A 22,963-nucleotide genomic window follows, 5' to 3' on the forward strand; every position below is an offset into this window, starting at 1 on the left:
ACTGGGAAGTTGAGTTCTGGTCAGCAGAGGGCTGCAGCGGGGTTGCACCAGGAACCTAAGAGGTCAGTGTGGCTGGTGGCAGGAAGTGTGAGGAGGAACAGCCTGGGATAAGGAGAGGTGAGCTGGGCTGGGAGTTTAGTTCCTATTCTGTGAGGAAACAAGAAGCTGCTAGAAGTTTCTCTGGAGGAGAACTAGTTTGCTTTTTTGGTGCTCCCTCAGCCCTGACCCCATGTGAAGATTCTGGGGGCAGCAGGGAGCCCAGAGAAGCTCTTGCAGATATCCAGAGAGATGTGGATGGTTCAAAAGAGGGTGGCCACCAGTGAAATGAATGGATGCAACATTTCGGGGGGGGTGGACGAGACACAGGGTCTGAGCTGTAGTCAGTCTCTCCCCTAAAAGAGGGAGCTTGTCTTGCTTCTGGCTCTAACCCCAGCCCACAGAGTAGGTGTTCAATTCTGAGGGGATGAAGGAGCTGGAGGCTCAGTGGGTAGAGCGTCGGCCTGCAGACTGAAAGGTCCCAGGTTCGATTCCGGTCAAGGGCATGTACATTGGTTGTGGGCACATCCCTGGAAGGGGGTGTGCAGGAGGCAGCTGGTTGGTGTTTCTCTCTCATCAATGTTTCTAACTCTCTATCCCTCTCCCTTCCTCTCTGTAAAAAATCAATAAAATATATTTTTTTTAAAAATGGAGTGGAGGAGCCGGGACTGGTTTGGCTCAGTGGATAGAGCATTGGCCTGCAGACTGAAAGGTCCCGGGTTCAATTCCGGGCAAGGGCATGTACCTTGGTTGCGGGCACATCCCCAGTAGGGGGTGTGCAAGAGGCAGTTGATTGATGATTCTCTCTCATCGATGTTTCTAACTCTCTATCTCTCTCTTCCTCTCTGTGAAAAATCAATAAAATATATTTAAAAAGAAAAAAAAAATGGAGTGGAGGGGATCCTGCAAAAAGGACCTCTGGCTGAAGGTCCATTAGAGATCCAGCCCAAACCCTGGAGTGGTTACACAAAGGGAGAAGCTGGGATCGGGGTCCTATCACCTCCAGTTCAGGACAGCAGCAGGCTAGGGACTGGAGTCCTGTGGTCTAAGGAGCAGGGCCTGGCCACAGAGGCCAGCTCGCACCCCACCAGCAGGAACCACATACTCCCGGCCATCAGCGGCCCGAGAGGGTGAGAAGTCCGTCAGCTGTAGGTTGCTATCCTGGACTTGGTCGTAGTCCCACAGCTGGTAGTGCCAACTCTTGCCCTGCTTGGAAAGAAGGTAGACTGCTCCCAGCGAGCCTTCCTCTGGCAGGGATGGCAGTTGGTGGGGCATGCTGGGCACTGGGTGAAACAGGCCTGGCAGCTCAGGGTCCTCAGCGTAGCCGGGGCTTGGCACGCCCCGAACACCCAACAGGACCCCTGCGAGGAGAGCGGGAGGCTGAGCGGAGGCTGAGCCCTGATGAGCTGGGGTTCACTGTGTTTCCCCCCACAGCCTTCCAGGGAAGCTGCTGCCTACTCCCCAACACTAAGAGAAATCAGGGGGGCCACCGGGCACACAGACGGGCTGGGATTTGGAGCCAGTGTGTCTGGCTCCAGAGCTTCAGGCATTTTAAGTCCTGCCTCCTACAGCCTGCCAGCACTGGGAGGTGGAGAGGAGACATTAACCAGAGCAAACATTGTCACCCGTCGTCTCCAGCTGCCCAGGTGGGAGACGCGGGGAGTGGAGCTCTCAGGCCAGCGCCAGGAGAGGGCTGAGCAGGCTTGATCCAGGCACCTGATGGACACAAATCCATCCCTTTTTCCAGGCAGGTGGGATGACGAACAATGCTAGCCACGGCTAATGCCTACTGAGATGTGCAACGTGCCAGGCACCACCGTCCTAAGGGTTTCCCTTGCTCTGCCAACAAGGAAGCCCTATGAGGTGGGTGCTACTGTCGCTCCAATTTCTAGATCGGCACGTGGAAGCCCAGAGTCAGAGCTGGAGGTGGCAGGACTGGCTGCGAGTCCAGAATGTTTGATCCAAAAGTCTGCACACTGAGCATGTTTGGCAGATTCTGAGGTACCTGCTACCTGCCGGGTCCTGTCTTGAAGAGTACTGGGGAGGTGCCAGAGCCAGGGTGAGAATGTGACGGGGGTGGGGGTGGGGGGAGCTGGGGAGATCCAGGGTGAGAACACAGGGACACAGGGGAGGGAACCCACCTGTGCTCACTGCCCAGTGGGCCTTGTGGCCCTTCCTCCGACAGGGTTCATGGTTGAAGTCTTCATCGTAGCTGATGCTGGGGTTAAGGCCAAAGCTGTGATGTGGCCCTGGGGCCCGCGCTTCTCCACCCCACCCTGTTCCCTTCATGTCCTGGGATACGGGATGAGCAAGGGGTGTCCAGAGACAAGGTGCTGCAGCACACGGCCTTTGTTGGGACCACCCAGGCCCCCACGGAGCAGCTCAACTTGACAGCCCAATGCCTCCTCAGCCAGCCTGCCCATGTTGGCCACTGCATGGACAGAGCACACAGAGAGCAGGGGTCACTCTGTGCTTCTCACCGTACCAAGGGGTCCCTAGGGACCGATGCCTCTCAGCCTTCCTGTGACCATGAGAAGCATAGAGAGGGTCAGGGTCCAGGGCTACATAGTAGGAAGTGGCAGAGTTGGGCTGGGAACCCAGACAGCCTTGTTCCAGAGTCTACCTTGTAATACTGGGTGGGGGGAAGGGCCTGAAGACTGGAAGAAGGCCCTTCCATACACCTGGCAGTGTCTCACCCAGCCTCTCGAGTCCATTCCTAGTGAAGAAGGCCAGACTTGCACCCAACTCACCGGAGAACATCTCTCCCTGGGCCGTGTAGCCTCTCTCCACGGCCATGTGCACGAGTCTCTCCAAGGGGATGCCGCTGGGGGGTACCAAGAGAGTGCCTGCCATCCACAGGGCCACCAGCCCACACCTAGAAGAGACAGGCCCAGCCCCTCAATCCCTAAGTCAGGTCTTTATGGCCCCCCTCTGCCCTGGAAGCTGGAGTGTGGGGAACAGAATGGCTGCCCTGGGGGAGTTCCCTAATCACGCGGGTCCTGTTAAGGGTTCCCACAGTAGGGAGATCTGATACTCTTTCATGGCAGAGGCTGACCAAGTACTGAAGATGAAGGAAAGGGGTGGGGGGGTGGGGAGATGTCACCTGGGATTCCAAGATGAGTAGTTGCCCATGTAGAGTTAGAGATAATGGACCAGGTTCATTTATTCACTCACTTGTTCACTGATTCCAACTCCATTTACTGTGCATGTGCCCAGGACCCCCCTTCCCCTCCCCAGGCTGCTGAGATGAAATGAACCCACCCCTCCCACCCTCCTGGATCAATCCTCATTAAGTGTAGTAAAGGCAGAGGCTTGAGACACATGCAGGCAAGGGTGTGAGGTTCCGGATCAAGGTACATACTGAGGGCCTTCTTGGATGAGGGAGGGCAGGTCTGCACAGAAGAGGATCCACTGCAAGTCACTTCTGAAACTGAATAAGAGCCGAACTCAGGTCACCCAGGAGCCAGCTCCTAGTCTCCCCTGAGGTCTGGCTGCAAGAAGTGAGGGAGAGGAACGGAGGCCAGCAGTCCCCAGGCCCCAGCACGGCTCCTGGCTACTCCTGGCTACTCCTGGCTCAGTCACTGACTTCCTTCGCCCCTGACAGGTCACCTTCCCTGCCCAGCCTGTTTCTTCATCTGCTCAGTGGGAATGACCCTCCCAACTACTGCTCCCTGTTCCTTCTTAGTTACTGAAGGGGCAAAGGGCAGATGTGCACAAGTTTTGTAAGGAGGAGCCAAAGTGATTTATTTGAGGAAATTTCTCAAGGAGTGTCCCTATACCCTCCTCAAACCTGTTTCTCAGGCTGTTAAATAAGGTGAGAATTCCCTCACTCAGCCTTGACGAAAACCAGGGAACAGGCTCCAGGCCTGGAGATCACCTGGATAACAAGCCCTTGCAGGACCAGCCCCACCTCCCCTCTGGGAGGTCACTCAGAGTGCTGGTGATCCAGTCACTTCTCCCCCTGCACAGGAGGGCAGGTGCTTAATTTCTATGTTAAGGCCAGTGAAAGGGCAAGGCTGGTGGTGGTGGGGGAGTGCCCTCCTGATGGCAGGAGATGACACACAGCATGGCGGTTAGCATGGTGCCCCACTGGCACAGTTCAAACGCCTCTTCCTCTGCTAAGCACTGTGGCTGACTTCACTGCTATGAGCATCAGTTTCTTCATGTGGGAAATGGGATAATAGTTCCTACTTCCTGGACTTGCTGAGAGGATTAAATAAGTGTTTAAAAACACAAGGCTGGACATTTGCTAGGCACATAATAACAGGTGTTTTCATCTGCATTAGGATTGTCTCACTATTTAGGCATTTAGGACAGATTATCAACTCGCCTAGAAAGCTGGAAGTCTTTTATGAATCTGGACTAGTCACTTCTCCCTCTTCCTGTTAAATAAGTTCCCCACAGCCCAGCCAGGTCCCGCCCTCTCCCCTGCCCTGGTGTTCCTGCTTCCGGCCCCAATTCCGGACTCACCACCTCCACTCAGGTACTAGCCTCCCTCCCATGGCTCTCCCATGGCCACAGGGCAGTCTCCGTCCTCAGTACCCGCCCTGCCCACCTGTGAAACCCCATTCTCGCCACTTCCCTGTCGCATTAGGAGCACCTCTTCATTTCAGGATGGGGCCCTGCACAAGCTGCTCTCCCTGCTTAGCCCTGATGGTACCTGCTCGGGAGCACTCAGGGGTCCTCCAGGCAGCCCCTCGGACGCCCAGCCTGGGCGGCCTCCCCCATCAGTCCCTCAGGCCGCCTGGGCCACATTGGGTGGCGGGGAGGACCCCTCACTGACTAGTGCCCCTTGAGGCAGCGTCTTCGCGGCTGAAGGCACCCAGTGAGGGTGTGCCAATAGTTAAGTAGTCAGGCTGAGGGGCCCAAAGGGAATGGGAACCCCAGGAAGAGAGAGGAAGGCATTTGGGGGCGGGTGGGGTGGGGCCCGGAGACCCTACCGGTCCTTGTGAAGCTTCAGGAGCCTCTTGGCGTCTTCCCTGCTCCCGGGGGCCGGGCCGGCCTTCTCCAGGGCCTCTCTCAGCAGCTGGCTCTTCTCCAGGCCGAAGACGTGAGGGGGAGCGGCAGCCGCGGCGGGCGGCGGTGGCAGGGGCGGTGGGGGGGGAACCGGTGCCTGGAGACCTGAGGGAGAGGGTGGAAAGGCTTCGCCCGTTAGATGTGGGGCCGGGGGTGCGGGTGGGATGACCGGGGCCTCTGATGAAGGAGAGACTGGGGACTCCAGCGGGGAAGCGCATAAAGAAGTCATTTTGGAGTCCATGGGCTGGAAGAACGGGAGAGAGACTGATCCTTCAAAATGGGCCGGTGTCAGGGATGGAGATTTTGAAGGTTTTAGGACGGAGGCCCGGAAGTGGGAGGCTGAGCAACGGGACTGAAAGAACCGGAGCTAAACTTGGAACCATGGGAGCGAGGACTGGGATGGACTCAAATCCGGAGGGCTCTGAGGGTGACGGCGGCGTCCTCTGATTCGGAACCAGATCTGTGGCATGCAGTTGGGTTGCAAGGCTGAAAGAGGGAAATGGAGTAGTTAATTTATTATTCATTGCTAGGTTTGGAAACTTGGGTCCGTTTTGGGATGTGAAGACCTGGAGTGAGGCACCTAAAGGGTGGGGTTTAGAGGCTAAAGGTCAGGTAAGAATTTAGGCTCAGTCCCCCCCTCACATCCCAGGCCCGAGTTTGCAACCTTCCAGCTGACCTTTGAGTCAGAGGTCAAGAGGTCAGAAGGACAGCAGGCAGGAAAAATGGCCTAGTTGTTTGGATCTTGGAATCAGAGCGCAACAGAAAGGTCTGTGGTGGGATGGAAAGGCTCTGAGATCGGAGGCCATAGGGAGCCGCGATTAGGAGGGATAGGGAATGGAGTCAGAAAGCCCAGCACTCTTCCCCAAAATGGCAGCCGCCGCACTCAGCCTTTCCCGTCTAAGGTGCGGGCCTGGCGTGGGTCCCGCCCCCTTAGCGACCACGTGACAGAGCGCAGGCCCGCCGGGGAGCGGTGGGGCTTCCCAAGGACGCCTGGGAAGAGACCGCTGCGCGAGCCGCGACACTATTGGCCAGAAACGCACTCTCACTGATTGGTCAGGGTAAGGAGGCGGAGTTTTTCTCCTGAGGCGGGAACTCCAGTGCCCTTTTGATTGGCAAGTTTTGGGTTGAGATTGTCAAGATCTAGCTCGAGATTTGATTGGCAAAGTCGGGCGAGACTTACTCTGATTGGCCAAGCTACCAAATTTCCGCGCACGGATTGGCTTGCAGAACGATAAAGGCGGAGCCAGTAGAGAAAGCCTCGCGCTCGGCATTCAGAAACGCCGAAGCAGCCACTTAGCCGGATTTGTAGCTCCGTTGGTAAGTAATCGAGGGCGCAGGCAGCCGTTGCGGGCGGGCGGAGCGCTGGGCGCCCGTTTCTTCCCGCACTTTGTGTGGAGAAATTATTTTCCTGCTGCACGTATCCAAGGCACCACAAAGTCGCCCCTCCTTCAACTGGCGCTTACATCCGGGTTCTTTTCCCTGGGCCGCCCTGTGAGCGCGTGGGCCAATGGGGATCACCGCTCAGTACGCTCAGCCCATTAAGGCGCGCAGAGCATCCTGGGACTGGAAGTAAACCTCCACGCGGGAGAAGGGGTGCCCTGCTTTCGCTTTGTTTTCCAAACTGTGCTCCGGTCTTCCCTCCTCCCCGCCTCACCTGACATCTTCCTGGAAGGAAAATCCCTGGGAGCCCGTTAAGCCCGCTTTCGGTCAAAAGATTTTGAGGAACCAGGGCTGAAGTTAACCTTTTCCATTCTTTCAGCCCCACCGCGGCACCTCCCTCCATGGCAGTTCCCGAGACCCGACCCAACCATACTATTTATATCAACAACCTCAACGAGAAGATCAAGAAGGATGGTGAGTTCTCGAAGGAGACCACTCTCCAGGTTATCTCGCCCGAGGCGGCCCCTCTTTCATCCCCGGCATCTACTTACCTCTGCAGCCTTCTCTCTCGGGCAGAATACTAGAGCTCACGCCTGCGTCTTTGCACATGCTGCTTCCTCTTGCTTTAACACTCCCCCAGTTCATCTTCCATTCTGTCCATTAACCTGGTCACTGTCCCTCATCCTGGAAGGACCCCTCTCCCAGGAGCCCTTCCCCATCTTTCTCCTCAGATGCCTGTCCGATTTCCCAGAGACCTTGCCTCCTCCCACATCCCAAGCCCTGATGGTTCTGAGCTGTTAGAGAGCTGTCTCTCCACTGGCCTCTGAGCTACATGAGAGCAAGAATGGGGGCTGGCTTAGTGTTGTGTTTTCAATGAAAATGTTTCATTTCAAAATGAAATGAATAATGATGAGTAACACTCTATACCAGGTGATGCTACATGTCCTAATTACATTTAATTTTCACAACAACTCTACAGGAAGTAGTTATTGTTCCCAATTCTCAGATTAGGAAACTGAGACTCAGGGGTGATGTGACTTGCCCAGGGGTCACACAGTAAAAAATAGTTGATGTCACCACTGGAATTCTGCTTAAGAACTTGATTCTTTATATATATATATATATATTATTGATTTCAGAGAGGAAGGGAGAGGGAGAGATAAACATCAATGATGAGAGAAAATCATTGATCCACTGCCTCCTGCACGCCCCTATTGCTGGCTCTTGCGGGATTGCTGACCCATGGTATTGTGGGCATCCTTTGTTGGCTGATGTTTCCCTTCTGGGCTATACTTTTCCTCTGAGAACAGGAGCTTAAGACCCAGGCGTGATACCAAGACCTGTAGTCACCCATGGACCTTTCTTCCCCCCACTGTAGAGCTGAAGAAGTCCCTGTATGCTATCTTCTCCCAGTTTGGCCAGATCCTGGATATCCTGGTGTCACGAAGCCTGAAGATGAGGGGCCAAGCCTTTGTCATCTTTAAGGAAGTCAGCAGTGCCACCAACGCCCTGCGTTCCATGCAGGGTTTCCCCTTCTACGACAAGCCCATGGTGAGCACTGTGGGTATAGAGGGTGTGTGTGCACTTGTTTATGAGGTGCGAGACGAGACAGGATGGGCCTGGATCTCCTGTCACCTGTATTCCAGTTCCTCAGGACAGGAGTTTCTCTTGCTGTTCCCACATTTACTGCTCACTGTACTAGGGTGTGGGTCACACAATACCTAAGGGAACCCTAGCCCTGTCCTCTCAGGCTCACAGGGCTGTAAGAGAGACAAGTCTCACCAGATAGTGACAACTCAGGAGTTGGCTGGAATGGGGGTTGTGTACAGAGCTAGACAAGCTTAGGAGAGGCACCCCAACCAAGCTGGGGGTTCAGGGAAGGCTTTTTGGATGGGATGAGACTTAAAGAAGTGTTAGCAGGAGAAGTAGTGGGAAAAAGATTGTTAGGCAGAGGGATCATGTGGACTAAGGCCTAGAAATAACCAAGAGCATATGTAATTGAGGAAGCAAGTCAAGTTCATTTGGCTGGAGTGATGGTAGGAAGAGTGGGGAGGGCATGGCCTGCAGACCATGACCAAAGTTTGTCCTGAAGGGGAAGTGACTCCCAGGGTGCTGCAGAGCCATGGAAAGGTTTAGGCCGGGAGATGCCTGTGGCTCTTGGATAGAGCGGATTGGAGGAGAGAATTTAGGGTCCAGTGTGAAGGAGAGGCTGGGTCAGGCTCCCAGGCAGGCTGGGATGAGAGAAAGGTGGCTGGATTGCAGATGTTTGTACTAACTGCTTGGATCATATCAAGCTCTCAGGCATGTGTGTTTTTTCAGGGAATCTTGTCAACTCTACCTTTCAAAACACCCACCAGCTGTCCCCAACCTGGGCCCAGCCACCACTCTCCCTAGTTAGACTGTGGCAGTGGCCTGCCCTGAGGGCTCCTTGTGGAGCACCCCATGCTTATAATATCTACTAGCTTCCTTAGGGAAAGACAGAATCCTCCCTTACAGTCTTCAGTGTTCTTTTGCTTCTGTGACCTTTTCTCTTTCATCCTCATGTACATTGACCACCTTGCTGTTCCTTGAATACCCTTGCATACCTTAGTCTTTTTTTGTTTTGTTTTTTATTGATTTTTTACACAGAGGGATTGAGAGGGATAGAGAGTTAGAAATATCGGTGAGAATCATTGATCAGCTGCCTCTTGCACACCCCCTACTGGGGATGTGCCCGCAACCAAGGTACATGCCCTTGACCGGAATTGAACCCAGGACCTTTCAGTCCGCAGGCTGACACTCTATCCACTGAACCAAACCGGTTTTGGCCCCAGTGATTTCTTTAGCGTTATTTACTGAGGTCCTGGTAAGATCTACTTTTGTACCCAGGCAATTAACTCCAAAGTCCACTCTCTTAACCCTTTGGCTCTCTGTTGCAGCGTATCCAGTATGCCAAGACCGACTCTGATATCATTGCCAAGATGAAGGGCACTTTTGTGGAGCGTGACCGTAAGCGGGAGAAGAGGAAGCCCAAGAGCCAGGAGACCCCAGCTGCAAAGAAGGCCGTGCAGGGCGGGGCAGCCACCCCTGTAGTGGGGGCTGTCCCAGGGCCTGTCCCGGTAAGCAAAGGCCTTTCTCTGCTATGTAGCCTGTCTGGGGGAGGCATAGGGGAGGGATCTCCACTTGGGGATTCAGACACCACCCCCCTTCCATTTCCTTATGTAGGTTGCATGCCTGTCTCTAGATGATGGTGTTTCCACTTCAGAAATTCCGTCCCTGCTTACCAGATTCTTCCTTAGGATCTTTCTTTGTGTCCCAGGCTCTTGGTTTCTCTCTCCATGACCTTGATGTTGTTCTCTATGTAAGAAATCTAGAGGAATTTACTAAGCAATAGTTGGGATTAATAAGTGAATTTTTGCCAGGTGTGAAGTCAATGTGAAAAAAAAAGCTTTATTTCTTTTCTTTTTTCCTTTTTTTTTTTTTGTATTTGAAGAGCATGTGGATATTTTTATTTTTATTTTATTTTATTTTATTTTTTCTTTTTTTCTTTTTATTAAATTATTATCTGTGTACATATTTTACCATTGCGGGGGGGCCCCCCCCCCATACGTACCCACCCTCCCCAGAGTTTTGTGTCCATTGGTTGTACTTATATGCATGTATACAAGTCCTTCGGTTGATCTCTTATCTCCCCCAGATCTCCCTCCCCTCCCTGCTGTAATTTGACATAAGCTTTATTTCTATATGCTAGCAACACACATGTAGACTTCAAACAGAAAATAGCTCTGAAGAGTCAATCCAACAAAAGGTGTGCAACCCTCCTCTTATACACACACACACACACACTACACTACAGAACACTGCTGAGAGAAATTGGAGATGGTCTCAGCAGATGGCTAGGGAATCTCCCTGATGTTAAGATGTCACTTCTTCCCAGATTGATCTAAAAGTCAGCAATTTCAATCAAAACCCCAATAGGAATTTTTGGGGACATTGACAGCCTGATTCTCAAGGTCTGTGGAAAGACAAAGAAAGATAGGCGAGGAGAGCCGAAACCGGTTTGGCTCAGTGGATAGAGTGTCGGCCTGGGGACTGAAAGGTCCCAGGTTTGATTCCGGTCAAGGGCATGTACCTTGGTTGCGGGCACATCTTCAGTAGGGGGTGTGCAGGAGGCAGCTGATCAATGTTTCTTTCTCATCGATGTTTCTTACTCTCTATCCTTCTCTCTTCCTCTCTGTAAAAAATTAATAAAATATATATATATAAAAAAAAGATAGGCGAGGAGAAGCCTGGGGGAGCCTGCTGCAGTGGACAAGGTGGTGTGGTATTGAAAGACCCGATGGGGCAGAGTAGAGTGCAGACCCAGATCCACACATGTGGGTTACTCAGCCTGAAGCTAATGCTGCAATCCAGTGGGGAAGGGATTTTTTTTTTTCTTAGTAAATGATGCTGGACTTATTGGATATCTGTAAGGGGGAAAAATTACTCTACCTCAACTAGATATGTTAATTTGAGACTAATCATACACCCTAATGCGACAGCTAAAACAATAAAGGTTTTGGAAGAAAACAGGAAAATCCCTTCATGACCTTGGTCAGGCATGAAAAGTAGAAGCATCCTGTTTTCTAAACAGGATACAGAAGCACATAGTATGAAAGAAAAGATGATGAATTGCATCCACTGTAGGTCTTCAAGTCTCTACGTGAGCTTTCCTGGTGGCTCACTGATGCATTTGTCACCAATTCATGTATTTGTCCTGTGTGCACTGATGGAATCAGGAATGGTGTTTGATTATTGTCCAGCTTCCCCACTCTTCCCTGTCCCTTCTTCTGTGTCTATCTTTCACTGTCAAGGTGTGATTCCCGCTCCCACAGCCCTGTCCCTTCGGTGCATGTGTTGTGTCATGCTGCGGTCTGCTTTCTTCCCCTCGCTGCCACCCTCCTCACTTATTTCTGTACCTGCCTTGACCATCCCTGCCTTCCATTGTTTCTTTTTTCTCTGTAGGACTCTGGATCTATTTCTTTGGTTTTTCCTTATTATGTGAAAGTATAGCATTCTCATTATAATGTTTATTCCCACTTCTTTTAGTTAACTATTGTTAATACTTTGAATTTTTCTTGTTTCTTTTTTCCCCCATGCATATATCTATAGACAAAGTTAGGTTGCACTGATTAAATTTTTTTATATTAAAAATTTCTTTTAACTTTCTTATTTGACATTCCCATTGACACTGGGTCTGTTTTGCTCCATTTGTTTCTCTTGGTGTCCTTTGCCTTTGTTACCTCTTCCTAAGTCTGAGCTTTTCTCCTGTGTCTTAACACCTGGATTTCCTCCAACAGCCTTTTCTCCACTGCGATTTCTAATGACTCTGAAAGCAAGTTTCCTCCCCGTCACCCACCCGCTCACTCCAGCTCTTCCTCTCCACAGGGCATGCCGCCGATGACTCAGGCACCCCGCATCATGCACCACATGCCAGGCCAGCCTCCCTACATGCCGCCCCCTGGCATGATCCCACCTCCAGGCCTCGCACCTGGCCAGATACCACCGGGGGCCATGCCCCCACAGCAGCTTATGCCAGGGCAGATGCCACCTGCTCAGCCTGTAAGTGTCTAGTCCTCCTGGGGTCTCGTATAAATAGTCAGAACATGGGAACCGAAGGGGCGCTGTTTTAGTGTGGGTGCCTGGGTAAGCCTCCCTGAGGAGGTGCTGTTGGAGGATGAGTACGAGGCCCTGGAGCAGCATGGGATTGGCATATTTGTTGGAGGAGCTTTGGAAGGTCTGGTGAGGCTGAAGCATAGCCAGCACCTGGATTCATCCTCAGGGATCTTATGACAAGCACCTGCTCTGGATATAGCAGTGCTTTCATGTGGCTCACGGTCTACTCTAGAGGGTGCAAAGTGGAGAAAGGATTCAAGCAGGGTGGGGTGGAGAACAGAAGTCAGCAAACCCACCCGCCCCCATTATACTCACGGGCTCCTGTCTCTTCCCTGTAGCTTTCAGAAAACCCACCAAATCACATCTTGTTCCTCACCAACCTGCCAGAGGAGACCAATGAGCTCATGCTGTCCATGCTTTTCAATCAGTAAGTGGGGCCTGTCGTTGGGGGGCCAGAGGGTGATGGCCAGAAAGTGGCACCATGGGGATAGGCCTCAGAATTCTGCTAGCGGAGTCCTGTGTCTGCTTAGGCTTTGCAGGTGGGACAGGGCCTGGATATGGAAAAAGAGGTTGAGGTCAGGCCTACAGCCCCTATTGTGTGGTGAAGATAAGGCTTAGGGTCAGCAGTGGCCAGAGTGTGTGTGTGCTGTCCTCCACCTTCATGGCGGGGAGAGACTCTGGGCCTCGGCTTTCTATCTGTAGAATTCAAGGTACATGTTAAAAAGACCTCATTGAACACTGGCCAGACTTGCAAAATTCAGTATTCCAGCAAGCCTGGGAGGTGGGGAGGTTTGAACCTCATGCCCTGCTGATGGCATGTAGACTCTGCGATCATTGTGCAGGGTAACTGTTTGCTGCTTAAGCAGTGAAGTTAAGAACTGTGTCTTCATCCAAAATGTGTTTATTGGAGTGTTAACCCACTCATCTTGATTTAGATGCTTTTATTTATTTCAATTAAAAAAAATTTTTTTAATTGAATTTGAGAGAGAAACATCGATGTGAGAGAAGAATAACAATCAGCTGCTTTCTGCACAACCCCCAATGGGGATCCAGCTTGAAACCTGGGTGTGTGCCCTGACCTGGAGGGCACACACCCAGAGGAGGAAAGTTGGGGGCGACTGGACCTGTAGGGAAGTACAGTTGGCGGTGGGGGACCAGACCTGCAGGAGAGGGCAGTTAGGCATCAATCAAGCTGGCAGGGGAGTGGTTAGGGGCAATCAGGAAAGAAGGCAGGCAGGCGAGCAGTTGGGAGCCAGCAGTCCTGGATTGTGAAAGAACAGTAGGATAAGGCCTAAATAGGCAGTCGGACATCCCTCGAGGGGTCTGAGATTGGAGAGGGTGCAGGCTGGGCTGAGGGACACACTCCTGTGCACCAATTTCGTGCACCAGGCCTCTAGTGTGTATGTATATATGTGTATATATATGTTTATTTTACTGATTTCAGAGAGAAAGGGAGAGAGAAACATCAATGATGGGCGAGAATCATTGATTGGCTGCCTCCTGCACACCCCCTACTGGGGATCGAGCCCACAACACAGGCATGTGCCCTTGACTGGAATCAAACCTGGGACCCTTCAGTCCTCAGCCCAATGCTCTTATCCCTTGAGCCGAACCAGCTAAGACAAAAAATTCTTTTTTTTTTTTTTTTTAATATATTTCACTGATTTTCCACAGAAAGGAAGGGAGAGGGATAGAGAGCTAGAAACATCGATGAGAGAGAAACATTGACCAGCTGCCTCCTGCACACCCCCCTACTGGGGATGTGCCTACAACCAAGGCACATACCCTTGACCGGAATCGAATCTGGGACCTTTCAGTCCGTAGGCTGAAGCTCTATCCACTGAGCCAAACCGGTTTCGGCAGAACAAGAAATTCTTAACATGAGCCCCAGGGAGTATAGGTGGGACATTCCTCACAGTAGTCATGGTAGGGAATTAGCCCACGCAAAAGAAGCCAAAGGTGATGCTCACCATGGTGTCTGCAGCATTCGAAGGAACAGAGTGCCACAGGCATGGTTCTTTAAAATAGTGCTGAGAGGAAATTTTGAGAAACTGGATAAAACAAGCAATATCACATGTTAACCATGTCCACAGAACAAAACATGTAAGAATACTGATGAGTAAAAGGATACCCAGTCAACATGAGGATGGTTGCCTAATGGGGAAGGAAGTAGGGAATGAGAAGAGGGAAATGAAAGAAACAGCAGATCCTAAAGGTCAGGGGAGTGGGTATTTCTGGAGCAAAGAAAGATTGGTTATGAGAGGAAGAAGTAATGGGGCGGCCCATGTTTGGTGGCTTGATCTAGAACATGGTTGTGTAGGAGTTTGTGTTAAAATTTCTCATTAAATGATAATGTTCGCAATGTGTGCACTTATTTATATTAGGGGTTTTCAGCTTAGCACTATATACATTTAGGAATGGGTAATTCTCTGTTATTATGGCCATTCTCTTTATAGTAGGATGTTTAGCAACATTCTGGTCTCTGCCCACCAAATGCCAAATGTTAGGAGGAACTGCTGAGTCTAGATCCCTGAGATCTGTTCCTTTCTCTCAGGTTCCCTGGCTTCAAGGAAGTCCGGCTGGTCCCAGGGCGGCACGACATCGCCTTTGTGGAGTTTGACAATGAGGTTCAGGCAGGGGCGGCTCGAGATGCCCTCCAGGGCTTTAAGATCACCCAGAACAACGCCATGAAGATCTCCTTTGCCAAGAAGTAGCACCTTTCCCCCATGCTTGCCCCCACCTCCTGTTTGGGGGCCTTCCCTCTTCCCCTTGGCTCGGCCCCCTGAAGGTAAGTCCCCGTAGGGGGCCTTCTTGGAGCCACGTGTGTGAGTGAGTGGTCACACAGCATTGTACCCAGAGTCTGTCCCCAGACATTGCACCTGGCGCTGTTAGGCTGGAATTAAACTGTTTTTTATGTTTGATTTTCTACAACAATTTGTTGTTTTTATTTTCTTGTCCTCTATGGTTCCGTTTTCTGTATATCAGAGTAGCCTGAATTTTTAGACCTCATCTGCAACCTCGGGAAAGCAGAGTGTGTAATAATATTGTCCGAGATGAAGTCACCTTTACTGCCTTGGCAGATTTCTATTTTGTCTCAATCAGCATTGAGTGCAGGAAATTGAAACCCAGGCTACCATGTACAGTTGGACAGGTTCTATACTGCACCAGGATGCCACCTTTAATGGCACACCATTCACTTTGTAGACCATTAATTTCCTAACATGATAGAGCTTTAAGGAAGACATTTTTCTTTGCCTGTTTCTAATCTTCACAAAGTGCCTCCTGTTACAGCAACAATCCCACCCTGGGTACTTTAGGAACAAAGAAGGGAATTATTTAGATGCTCATGAAATTATTTGGAAGGATAGTAGGAATGGCAGTCTGGGTTTGAGACACTTGAGTTCAAGTTTGTAACCCCTGATAGAATTGAGGAAGATGCCACTGCTACACCAACAGGAGGCCCAGACGGACTTGATCACACCTGGGAAGCTACCGACCAGATGTTGGCACAAACACAGCTGACTCCGTTGCTGCTGCCAGCCAGAAGATTCAAATTTCTCTTCAGTGCTCTAGTGGCAGGGGAATCTGGGAAATGTAGTCTCTGGCAAAAAAGTCATGTTTGCAGCTGAAGCTATGGATAAAGGAAGATGGAATAGAGGGTCTTCCTTAATGGTCTCTTACACACCTAATCTGGAGAATTTTATATTGACTCAAAAAAATATATTGCTTCAGACCCTTCTCATACCATATAGATGGGAAAATAAGATTATTTGACAAACACAAAATGAACCACAAAAACAAGTGCAATAGGACATAGGCTTATATTCTCTGAATATTTTTCCTGCCAAGGCTAGCCCACACCTGTCTCTCCTCTGGTCTTATCGTTAAAGAGGAACATCAGTAAAGTGATGAGACTTGTAACACCAAATGCAGGCTTTCTCCCAGTAAGATCTGAAAGATTGGAAGGAGAAAGAGATGTTCCCCTTTACTACAAGACAGTGTTTGCAAATGGCAAGTGGGAACATTTTTTATTTTTTAAATTTATGTATTTTTTAAATATTTTTAATTGATTTTCTTACAGAGAGAAAGGGAGAGAGAGATAGAGAGCTAGAAACATCGATGAGAGAGAAACATCGACCAGCTGCCTCTTGCACACCCCCTACCGGGGATGTGCCCGCAACCAAGGTACATCCCCTTGACTGGAATCGAACCCGGGACCTTTCAGTCCGCAGACCGACGCTCTACCGCTGAGCCAAACCAGTTTCGGCACAAGTGGAAACATTTTTTAAAAAAATATATTTTACTGCCGAAACCGGTTTGGCTCAGTGGTAGAGCATCGGTCTGCGGACTGAAAGGTCCTGGGTTCGATTCTGGTCAAAGGCTTGTACATTGGTTGTGGGCACATCCCGGGTAGGGAGTGTGCAAGAGGCAGCTGGTCGATGTTTCTCTCTCATCAACATTTCTAGCTCTCTATTTCTCCCTTTCTCTCTCTAAAAAATCAATAAAATATATTAAAAATATATATATATATATATATATATATATATATATATATATATATATTTTACTGAGTTTTTACAGAGGAAGGGAAAAGGATAGTTAGAAACATCGATGAGAGAGAAACATCAATCAGCTGCCCCTAACTGGAATCAAACTTGGGACCCTTCAGTCTGCAGAGTGACGTTCTATCCACTAAGCCAAATCGGCTAGGGCTTCGTGGAAACATCTTGCCCACCACATTGGTTCTGTGATCAGCAGATCCCAGTCTCTGCTGTCTGCATGGGGGACATGCAGACATTCCTAGCTGTCCCTTCACCCAGTTATTTTCTTGTGTGAAGAGGAACCTATGTTAATACTGGGGTATTGTTTGTACTGTCACTCTCCACTGCCAGGCACTTAGCAAGCACTCAATAAATTCAGCAGATACTTGCTGAGTACTTTTTCTGTGCTAAATACTGTTCTTGGTATAGGATATACAGTGGTGAATAAAATAGATAAGCTAATTTTAGGCATTGGGTACCAGCAAAACGTCATGGAGTGATTGGGTGATTCAGGAAGGCCCCTTGGAGGAGCCGACATTTAAGTGGAGCTGTTGAATGTTCTCACATTTGTTGCTGAGTGTTGGGTATGTTTTACACGCCCCGATGAATTTTCCACTCAAGACTTTATTTATCCTCTTCCCCCGAGAAAATTTGGACTTGCTGTCCCAAAGGTGAGAATGCCTGGGGAAAGAGATGGATGCCCAGGAGAATGATCTCACCACATGGCTGTCTGATTTGCAGCACAATGTAGAAGTGAGCCTTGAATTTAAATTCTCCATTTTCTGCCGAAACCGGTTTGGCTCAATGGATAGAGTGTCGGCTTGGGGACTGAAGGGTCCTGGGTTCGATTCCGGTCAAGGGCATGTACCTTGGTTGCGGGCATATCTCCAGTGGGGGGTGTGCAAGAGACAGCTGATCGATGACTCTGTCTCATCAATGTTTCTAACTCTCTATCTCTCTCCCTTTCTCTCTGTACAAAATCAATAAAATATATATTAATAAATAAATAAATAAATTCTCCATTTTATTCTAATACTGGCCAACTGAACTCCAAACTTAGTATGGGCCTGGAGCCAAATCTAGCCACTGCACTTCTTGGCTCTAACCTTGTGGACAACTTTAAGTCTATACGCTTCTATTTCCACACGAAATGGGGTATTCATTGGAGTCAATAAAAGTACATACCATATTTTTCTTTGTATAAGATGCTATTTTTTTCTACAATCATTAGACTGAAAATCAAGGATCATTTTATATACAGAAGTCAGTCCAGGAGAGAGCCATGTGGGTGCATAACTGCCCATACCTTATCAAACAGGCTTCCTCCAACCAACAGCTTTATTGTTACTGACATCAGCTGATGCCATAATTGGAGGTGGAAAGTGCACAGATGCAACAGGGACTGGAGCATACTGAGCCTGTAAAGATGTAAAAAAAAAAAAAAGAAATACCGTTAAGCAATTGTATTATTCAGCAAAAATTCAAACAGAATGTAATTAGCTATGCAAAAGAGCATGGAAATAGAGCTGCAGAGAGAATTTGTACCTCCTCCCACTGAGTGATCAATCAGTGGAGAAAACAGGAATTACAACTTAAGATGCCAAAAAAGAAGGCCTTAAGAGGAAAATCAGCGAAATGTTGAAAATACTGATTTGCCCTGGCTGGTTTGGCTCTGGCTGGAGCATCAGCCTGTGGACTGCAGGGTCCCGGGTTTGATTCCGGCCAGGAGCACATTCCTGGGTTATGGGCTTGGTCCCTCAGTTGGGGGGTAGTGGGGGGTGTGCGGGAGGCAGCCGATCGATGATTCTCTCTCATCATTGATGTTTCTATCTCTCATTCTCCCTTCCTGTCTGAAATCAATGAAAATATATTTTTTAAAAAGGAAATAAGTGATTTCTTAATTTTGGGTTGGAAAAGGGGGAAGGGGAGTTATACATGGAATAATACAATAATTAAATGGTGACTGCATTATAAAGAAGTAGCTTTTATTATCTATATTGTATAAATGAGAATCCAAAAGGAGAATATAGCTTAGCCCAGATAGTCAGGAAGTGACTGGTGAGGATAAATAATGGCCATGGCAGCGTATATCTAGCCAAAGGTCCAACATACAATATTCACTCAGTACTTGAGAGCTGGCGCTATTCCTGGCAGTCAAAGGGCTGCCTGTTCTGTCCCTCAGCACAGGAAATTCCAAGCTAGGTACCCAAGCCAACTGGAGAAGATGGAATTGAATATCTCAGCCTGCCTGTCTGGGCCTCTGAATGCTGAGGGGGTAGCTATCGCTTAGAGTGGCCTGGGCAGCTTTGGAGCTCTAGGCATTTCCTTGGGTGGGAAGCCCTCACCCTGTCCTTGAAATGGTTCTGGCTGGGTTGCAGCCTCCAGGTGGTGTGGGCGAAATTTGGGACTGGCTTAGGGCAGGGATAAGACCGAGAACACAGGATTCCTTGTGCTGTAAAGAGGGAAGGCAGGAGGATATTGGAGACCCCGTTCCCTGCTTAGTCGCTCTCCGGCTCATAGTCCATGATGACTTGGCTTAGGATGTTCCTCGGTGTCATCTTCTTGCTGTCTGCCTTCTCAGGACCTACTGTTGGGGGCCGCCCCATGCCCAAGCTGGCTGACTGGAAGCTGTGTGCCGATGAGGAATGCAGCCGTAAGAGTTGGGGTTGGGGGTGGGGGGCTTGGATTGCCATCCTGAATGGAAGGTGTTATCATTCCCTTATATTCCTTCCCCAGACCCCATCTCCATGGCTGTGGCTCTTCAGGACTACGTAGCCCCTGACTGCCGTTTCCTGACCATACACAGGGGCCAAGTTGTGTATGTCTTCTCTAAGCTGAAGGGCCGTGGTCGGCTCTTCTGGGGAGGCAGTGTGAGTCTTGGGAGAAGAGAAGGGGTATGGGGCTGGTGTGGGAGTGCACCCTAATTTTCCACTAAAGGAAAAATTTGAGAGGTGAACTGAAATAGAGTTTATGGGTACTATTGTGATCTACTTTTATAGGGCACCTCCTATGGTGCCAAGTTCTGTTCTAGGCATTGAAGATATAATCCCATGTATAAAAGGTTAATATGCAAATTGATTGAATAGCAGAACAACTGGTCTCTATGATACACACTGACCACCAGGGGGCAGATGCTCAATGCGGAAGCTGCCCCCTGGTGGTCAGTGTGGTCCCACAGGGGGAGGCTGTTCAGCCAGAAGCACTGAGCTGGCAAGCACAGTGGTGATGGCAGGGGGCGGGCTCTCCTGCCTTCATGACAGTGCTAAGTATGTCCTACTGATGGCTTAGGCCCGCTCGCTGGGCATCCCCTGAAGGCTCCTGGACTGGAAGTGGGCACAGGCCAGGCTGAGGGACTCCCCACCCCACCCCAAGTGCATGAATTTTGTGCACCGGGCCTCTAGTCTATATAATATTGGGTCGGCAGCTAAGTAATTGCGGATTTTTTAAAGAAAATCAAAGACAATTTTTTCATGGAACTAAATAACTTTATTATTTAATGTATTGCCCATTTTGATCAATGACCTTTTGCCATCTTTCAGGCAGCATCATAATCCCACGTTCAAAAAACTTCTGTTTTTTATTAGCAAAAAACTGAATCAGGTACGATTTGACATCATCATCATTATTGAAATTTTTACCATTCAAGGACTTTTGTAAAGATCGAAACAAAAAGTAATCAGATGGTGCAAGGTCAGGACTATATGGTGGATGTGGCAAAACATCCCAACCAAGCTCCATTAATTTTTGCCGAGTGACCAAAGATGTGTGTGGCCTTGCATTGTCATGATGGAATACAACACCTTTTCGATTTGTCAATTCGGGCCACTTTTCTTCAACTGCATTGTTTAATTTCGTTAGTTGTTCAATGTAGACATCAGAATTGATCGTTCGGTTGGGTGGTAAGAGTTCAAAGTAGACAATTCCTTTGTAATCCCACCAAACTGATAACAAAACCTTCTTTTGATGAATATCAGCTTTTGATGTTGTTTGAGTTGGTTCACCTGGCCTGCTCCACGATCTTTTCTGCTTGATATTGTTGTAAACAACCCATTTTTCATCGCCAGTTATCAGTCGTTTTAAAAATGGATCATTTTCATTACGTTTCTTTAGCAAATCGCAGCTGCTAATGCGTTGTGTTAACTGTGATTCTTTCAGTTCGTGAGGAACCCATGTATCGAGTTTTTGAACATAGCCAAGTTGTTTTAAGTGATTTTCAATGCATGTATGTGATACATGAAGCTTCTCTGCAATCTCACGTGTTGTACTGTGACAGTCCGAATTGATTATTGCTTTGATTAGGGCGTCATCAACTTCAACTGGACGACCAGAGCGTCTTTCATCTTTGAGTGAAAAATCACCAGAACGAAATTTGGCAAACCAATTTTGACACTGCCGTTCTTTTAAGGCTTCGTCACCATAAACAGCACATAACTTTTTATGAGCTTGTGATGCGTTTTTCCCTTGCGGAAATAAAAAAGCAAAATATGACGAAAATGTTCCTTTTGATTTTCCATTTTTCAACGAACGCCAAACAAAAACTACAAAACAGATCAAAAAACTTTTTTTACTGATTAACAGCTGAATAGCCAACTATCAAATACAAAATGTGTTTTACATTTGTACTACGTCTGCAAACCTAAAAATTCAACTGAAGCCATATATGTGTGAAACCCGCAATTACTTAGTTGCCGACCCAATAAAAGCCTAAGCTACCATTCTGGAAGAATGACCAAGAATGGCCAATTGCTATGATGTGCACTGACCACTTGGGGTCAGGCACTCAATGCAGGAGCTGCCCCCTTGTGGTCAGTGCCCTTCCACAGCGGGAGCACCACTCAGTCAGAAGCTGGGCTCACTGCTGGCTAGCGCAGCAGCAGGAGAGGATCCAGCTTCTGTGGCTGCACTAAGGATCCCAGACTGCAAGGGGGATCCAGGACTGCAAGAGGGTGCAGCCTGGGCTGAGAGGAAACCTAGTAGCAAATAATACTCATCCAAGGAGTGAGCATATTTTTTCTATTGATTTTTTAGAGGGAGTATAAAGGAGGTGGGAAGGAGGGAGAAACATCGATGTGAATGACAAACATTAGGTGACTTCCACAAGCTCCCTGACCAGAGCTGGGGATCAAACCTGTAACCCAGGTACGTGTCCTTGGCCAGGAATTGAATCCCATTCTCCCAGGCACAAGGCACTCTAACAACTGAGCTTACTGGCCAATTTCAAATAATCCCTTTTATTCTAATGGCAGAAGACAAATCATCAAAGTATTAGCAAATGTGCTTTGAAAATGTATGAGTGAATGGGTGACTACATCAGGTGGTCAGGGAGCCTTCAGAACAGGTGACTTTAAGCTGAGTTCTGGTTGACAAGGAAGGAGCCAACCACGTGGAGATCCCTGAAGAGATAGTACAAAGATCTTTAGCAGTTGTGAGCTTGCCATTTTCTCAGACCCAGGCTTTTAAACCCCTTTTCCCCAGGTTCAGGGAGATTATTATGGAGACCTGGCTGCTCGCCTGGGCTTTTTCCCCAGTAGCATTGTACGGGAGGATCAGACCCTGAAGCCTGGCAAAATCAATGTGAAGACAGATGTGAGTGTGTTGGGGGCTGGCAGGGATCTGGAGGGAGGATCCTTGGGTTTTGATAATGGGCAGAAAGCCTACCTTTGGCTGCCTGGAAGCCTAGCTGTGTATATTGAGACAAGTTTTCTGCCTCAATTTTCTCATCTGTAAAGTGGGCCATGATTTCTAAGTCCTGTTGCAGTTGAGATGTGCAAGATTACAGGACTCTGGGCTATTTTGCATTGCAGTTGTGTGGCCAAACTTGGCCCATAAGGCTACAGCCTTTGCTAAAACCCCCTGGATCCTTGTGGTATGATCACTGGTTTTGTCCCCACTGTTTTCCCTTTCTTTTTTCCAGAAATGGGATTTCTACTGCCAATGAGCTCAGCCTACCGCTGCCCCTGCTGTTTATTTCTCCCAGCTTTATGCAAATACATCAGCCAAGTACAAACTGCCAGTCTCTGTGGTCTTTGTGGGGGGGATCTACTGGTATAAAGGAAATGGGTCCCCAGGTTCCTCAGTCTGGCCAACCACCACCCACTGACTGCGGTAACGTCAATGGTTGCTAGGTAGAATTTCACTGAGACAAAGCATTTTGCTTTAAGCTGGGTATCCGAGGTGGGCTTCTAAACTTCGATGTCGCACACAATCTGAACGCCCAATAGGAAATTGTAGTGTCTTCTAAACCAATAAATGGAATGATGTGAAAGTATTGGGAATGAGCCAGTTGGATCTTGAGGAAGACAATCGCAGAGCAGAAGTCTTGGAAGATTATCTGCAAAGGGAGGAGGGAGGTGGTT

At 49.0% G+C, this 22,963-nt stretch overlaps 3 protein-coding genes across 5 annotated transcripts; 2 read left to right on the top strand and 1 right to left on the bottom strand.

The window, feature by feature from the left end:
- Positions 1-918: 918 nt before the first annotated feature.
- On the bottom strand, positions 919-5,936 carry ACTMAP (actin maturation protease). Its single transcript, XM_084860971.1, has 7 exons — positions 5,729-5,936; positions 4,977-5,538; positions 3,398-3,466; positions 2,787-2,911; positions 2,338-2,467; positions 2,178-2,248; positions 919-1,397 (listed from the first exon to the last, which is right to left on the bottom strand). The coding sequence occupies exons 2-7, from the start codon at positions 5,291-5,293 to the stop codon at positions 1,060-1,062; spliced, it is 1,050 nt and encodes a 349-aa protein (XP_084717097.1). The 5' UTR covers positions 5,294-5,538; positions 5,729-5,936; the 3' UTR covers positions 919-1,059.
- A 182-nt stretch (positions 5,937-6,118) lies between these two features.
- SNRPA (small nuclear ribonucleoprotein polypeptide A) lies at positions 6,119-15,000 on the top strand. 2 transcript variants are annotated; one of them, XM_084860977.1, is made up of 7 exons: positions 6,119-6,369; positions 6,812-6,906; positions 7,811-7,983; positions 9,351-9,530; positions 11,839-12,012; positions 12,405-12,493; positions 14,621-15,000. In XM_084860977.1, exons 2-7 carry the CDS (start codon positions 6,834-6,836, stop codon positions 14,778-14,780), a joined length of 849 nt encoding a protein of 282 aa, XP_084717103.1. In that variant the 5' UTR covers positions 6,119-6,369; positions 6,812-6,833; the 3' UTR covers positions 14,781-15,000. The 2 variants fall into 2 exon arrangements, with proteins under 2 accessions (XP_084717103.1, XP_084717102.1); XM_084860976.1 differs by lacking the exon at positions 6,119-6,369 and having other exon boundaries at positions 6,598-6,906.
- Positions 15,001-16,651: 1,651 nt separating this feature from the next.
- MIA (MIA SH3 domain containing) lies at positions 16,652-22,660 on the top strand. 2 transcript variants are annotated; one of them, XM_084860986.1, is made up of 4 exons: positions 16,657-19,260; positions 19,344-19,477; positions 22,083-22,193; positions 22,522-22,660. In XM_084860986.1, exons 1-4 carry the CDS (start codon positions 19,131-19,133, stop codon positions 22,543-22,545), a joined length of 399 nt encoding a protein of 132 aa, XP_084717112.1. In that variant the 5' UTR covers positions 16,657-19,130; the 3' UTR covers positions 22,546-22,660. The 2 variants fall into 2 exon arrangements, with proteins under 2 accessions (XP_084717111.1, XP_084717112.1); XM_084860985.1 differs by lacking the exon at positions 22,522-22,660 and having other exon boundaries at positions 16,652-19,260; positions 22,083-22,335.
- The last annotated feature ends 303 nt before the right edge of the window (positions 22,661-22,963 follow it).

Source organism: Pipistrellus hanaki (assembly GCF_964339955.1).
Source record: "Pipistrellus hanaki genome assembly, chromosome: 15".
Lineage (NCBI taxonomy): Eukaryota > Metazoa > Chordata > Mammalia > Chiroptera > Vespertilionidae > Pipistrellus > Pipistrellus hanaki.

What these genes read in the sequence shown, in the direction of transcription:
- ACTMAP (XM_084860971.1), bottom strand. Translation starts at nt 5,293, where the DNA reads ATGGACTCCAAAATGACTTCTTTATGCGCTTCCCCGCTGGAGTCCCCA. An exon ending in CCAGGGAGAGATGTTCTCCG is followed by an intron (nt 2,468 to 2,786) that starts GTGAGTTGGGTG and finishes CTGTCCATGCAG; the next exon opens with TGGCCAACATGGGCAGGCTG. An exon ending in CCACTGGGCAGTGAGCACAG is followed by an intron (nt 1,398 to 2,177) that starts GTGGGTTCCCTC and finishes CTCTCCTCGCAG; the next exon opens with GGGTCCTGTTGGGTGTTCGG.
- SNRPA (XM_084860977.1), top strand. Translation starts at nt 6,834, where the DNA reads ATGGCAGTTCCCGAGACCCGACCCAACCATACTATTTATATCAACAAC. An exon ending in CGAGAAGATCAAGAAGGATG is followed by an intron (nt 6,907 to 7,810) that starts GTGAGTTCTCGA and finishes CCCCCACTGTAG; the next exon opens with AGCTGAAGAAGTCCCTGTAT. An exon ending in CTGTCCATGCTTTTCAATCA is followed by an intron (nt 12,494 to 14,620) that starts GTAAGTGGGGCC and finishes CCTTTCTCTCAG; the next exon opens with GTTCCCTGGCTTCAAGGAAG.
- MIA (XM_084860985.1), top strand. Translation starts at nt 19,131, where the DNA reads ATGATGACTTGGCTTAGGATGTTCCTCGGTGTCATCTTCTTGCTGTCT. An exon ending in TGCCGATGAGGAATGCAGCC is followed by an intron (nt 19,261 to 19,343) that starts GTAAGAGTTGGG and finishes TTCCTTCCCCAG; the next exon opens with ACCCCATCTCCATGGCTGTG. An exon ending in GGCTCTTCTGGGGAGGCAGT is followed by an intron (nt 19,478 to 22,082) that starts GTGAGTCTTGGG and finishes CCTTTTCCCCAG; the next exon opens with GTTCAGGGAGATTATTATGG.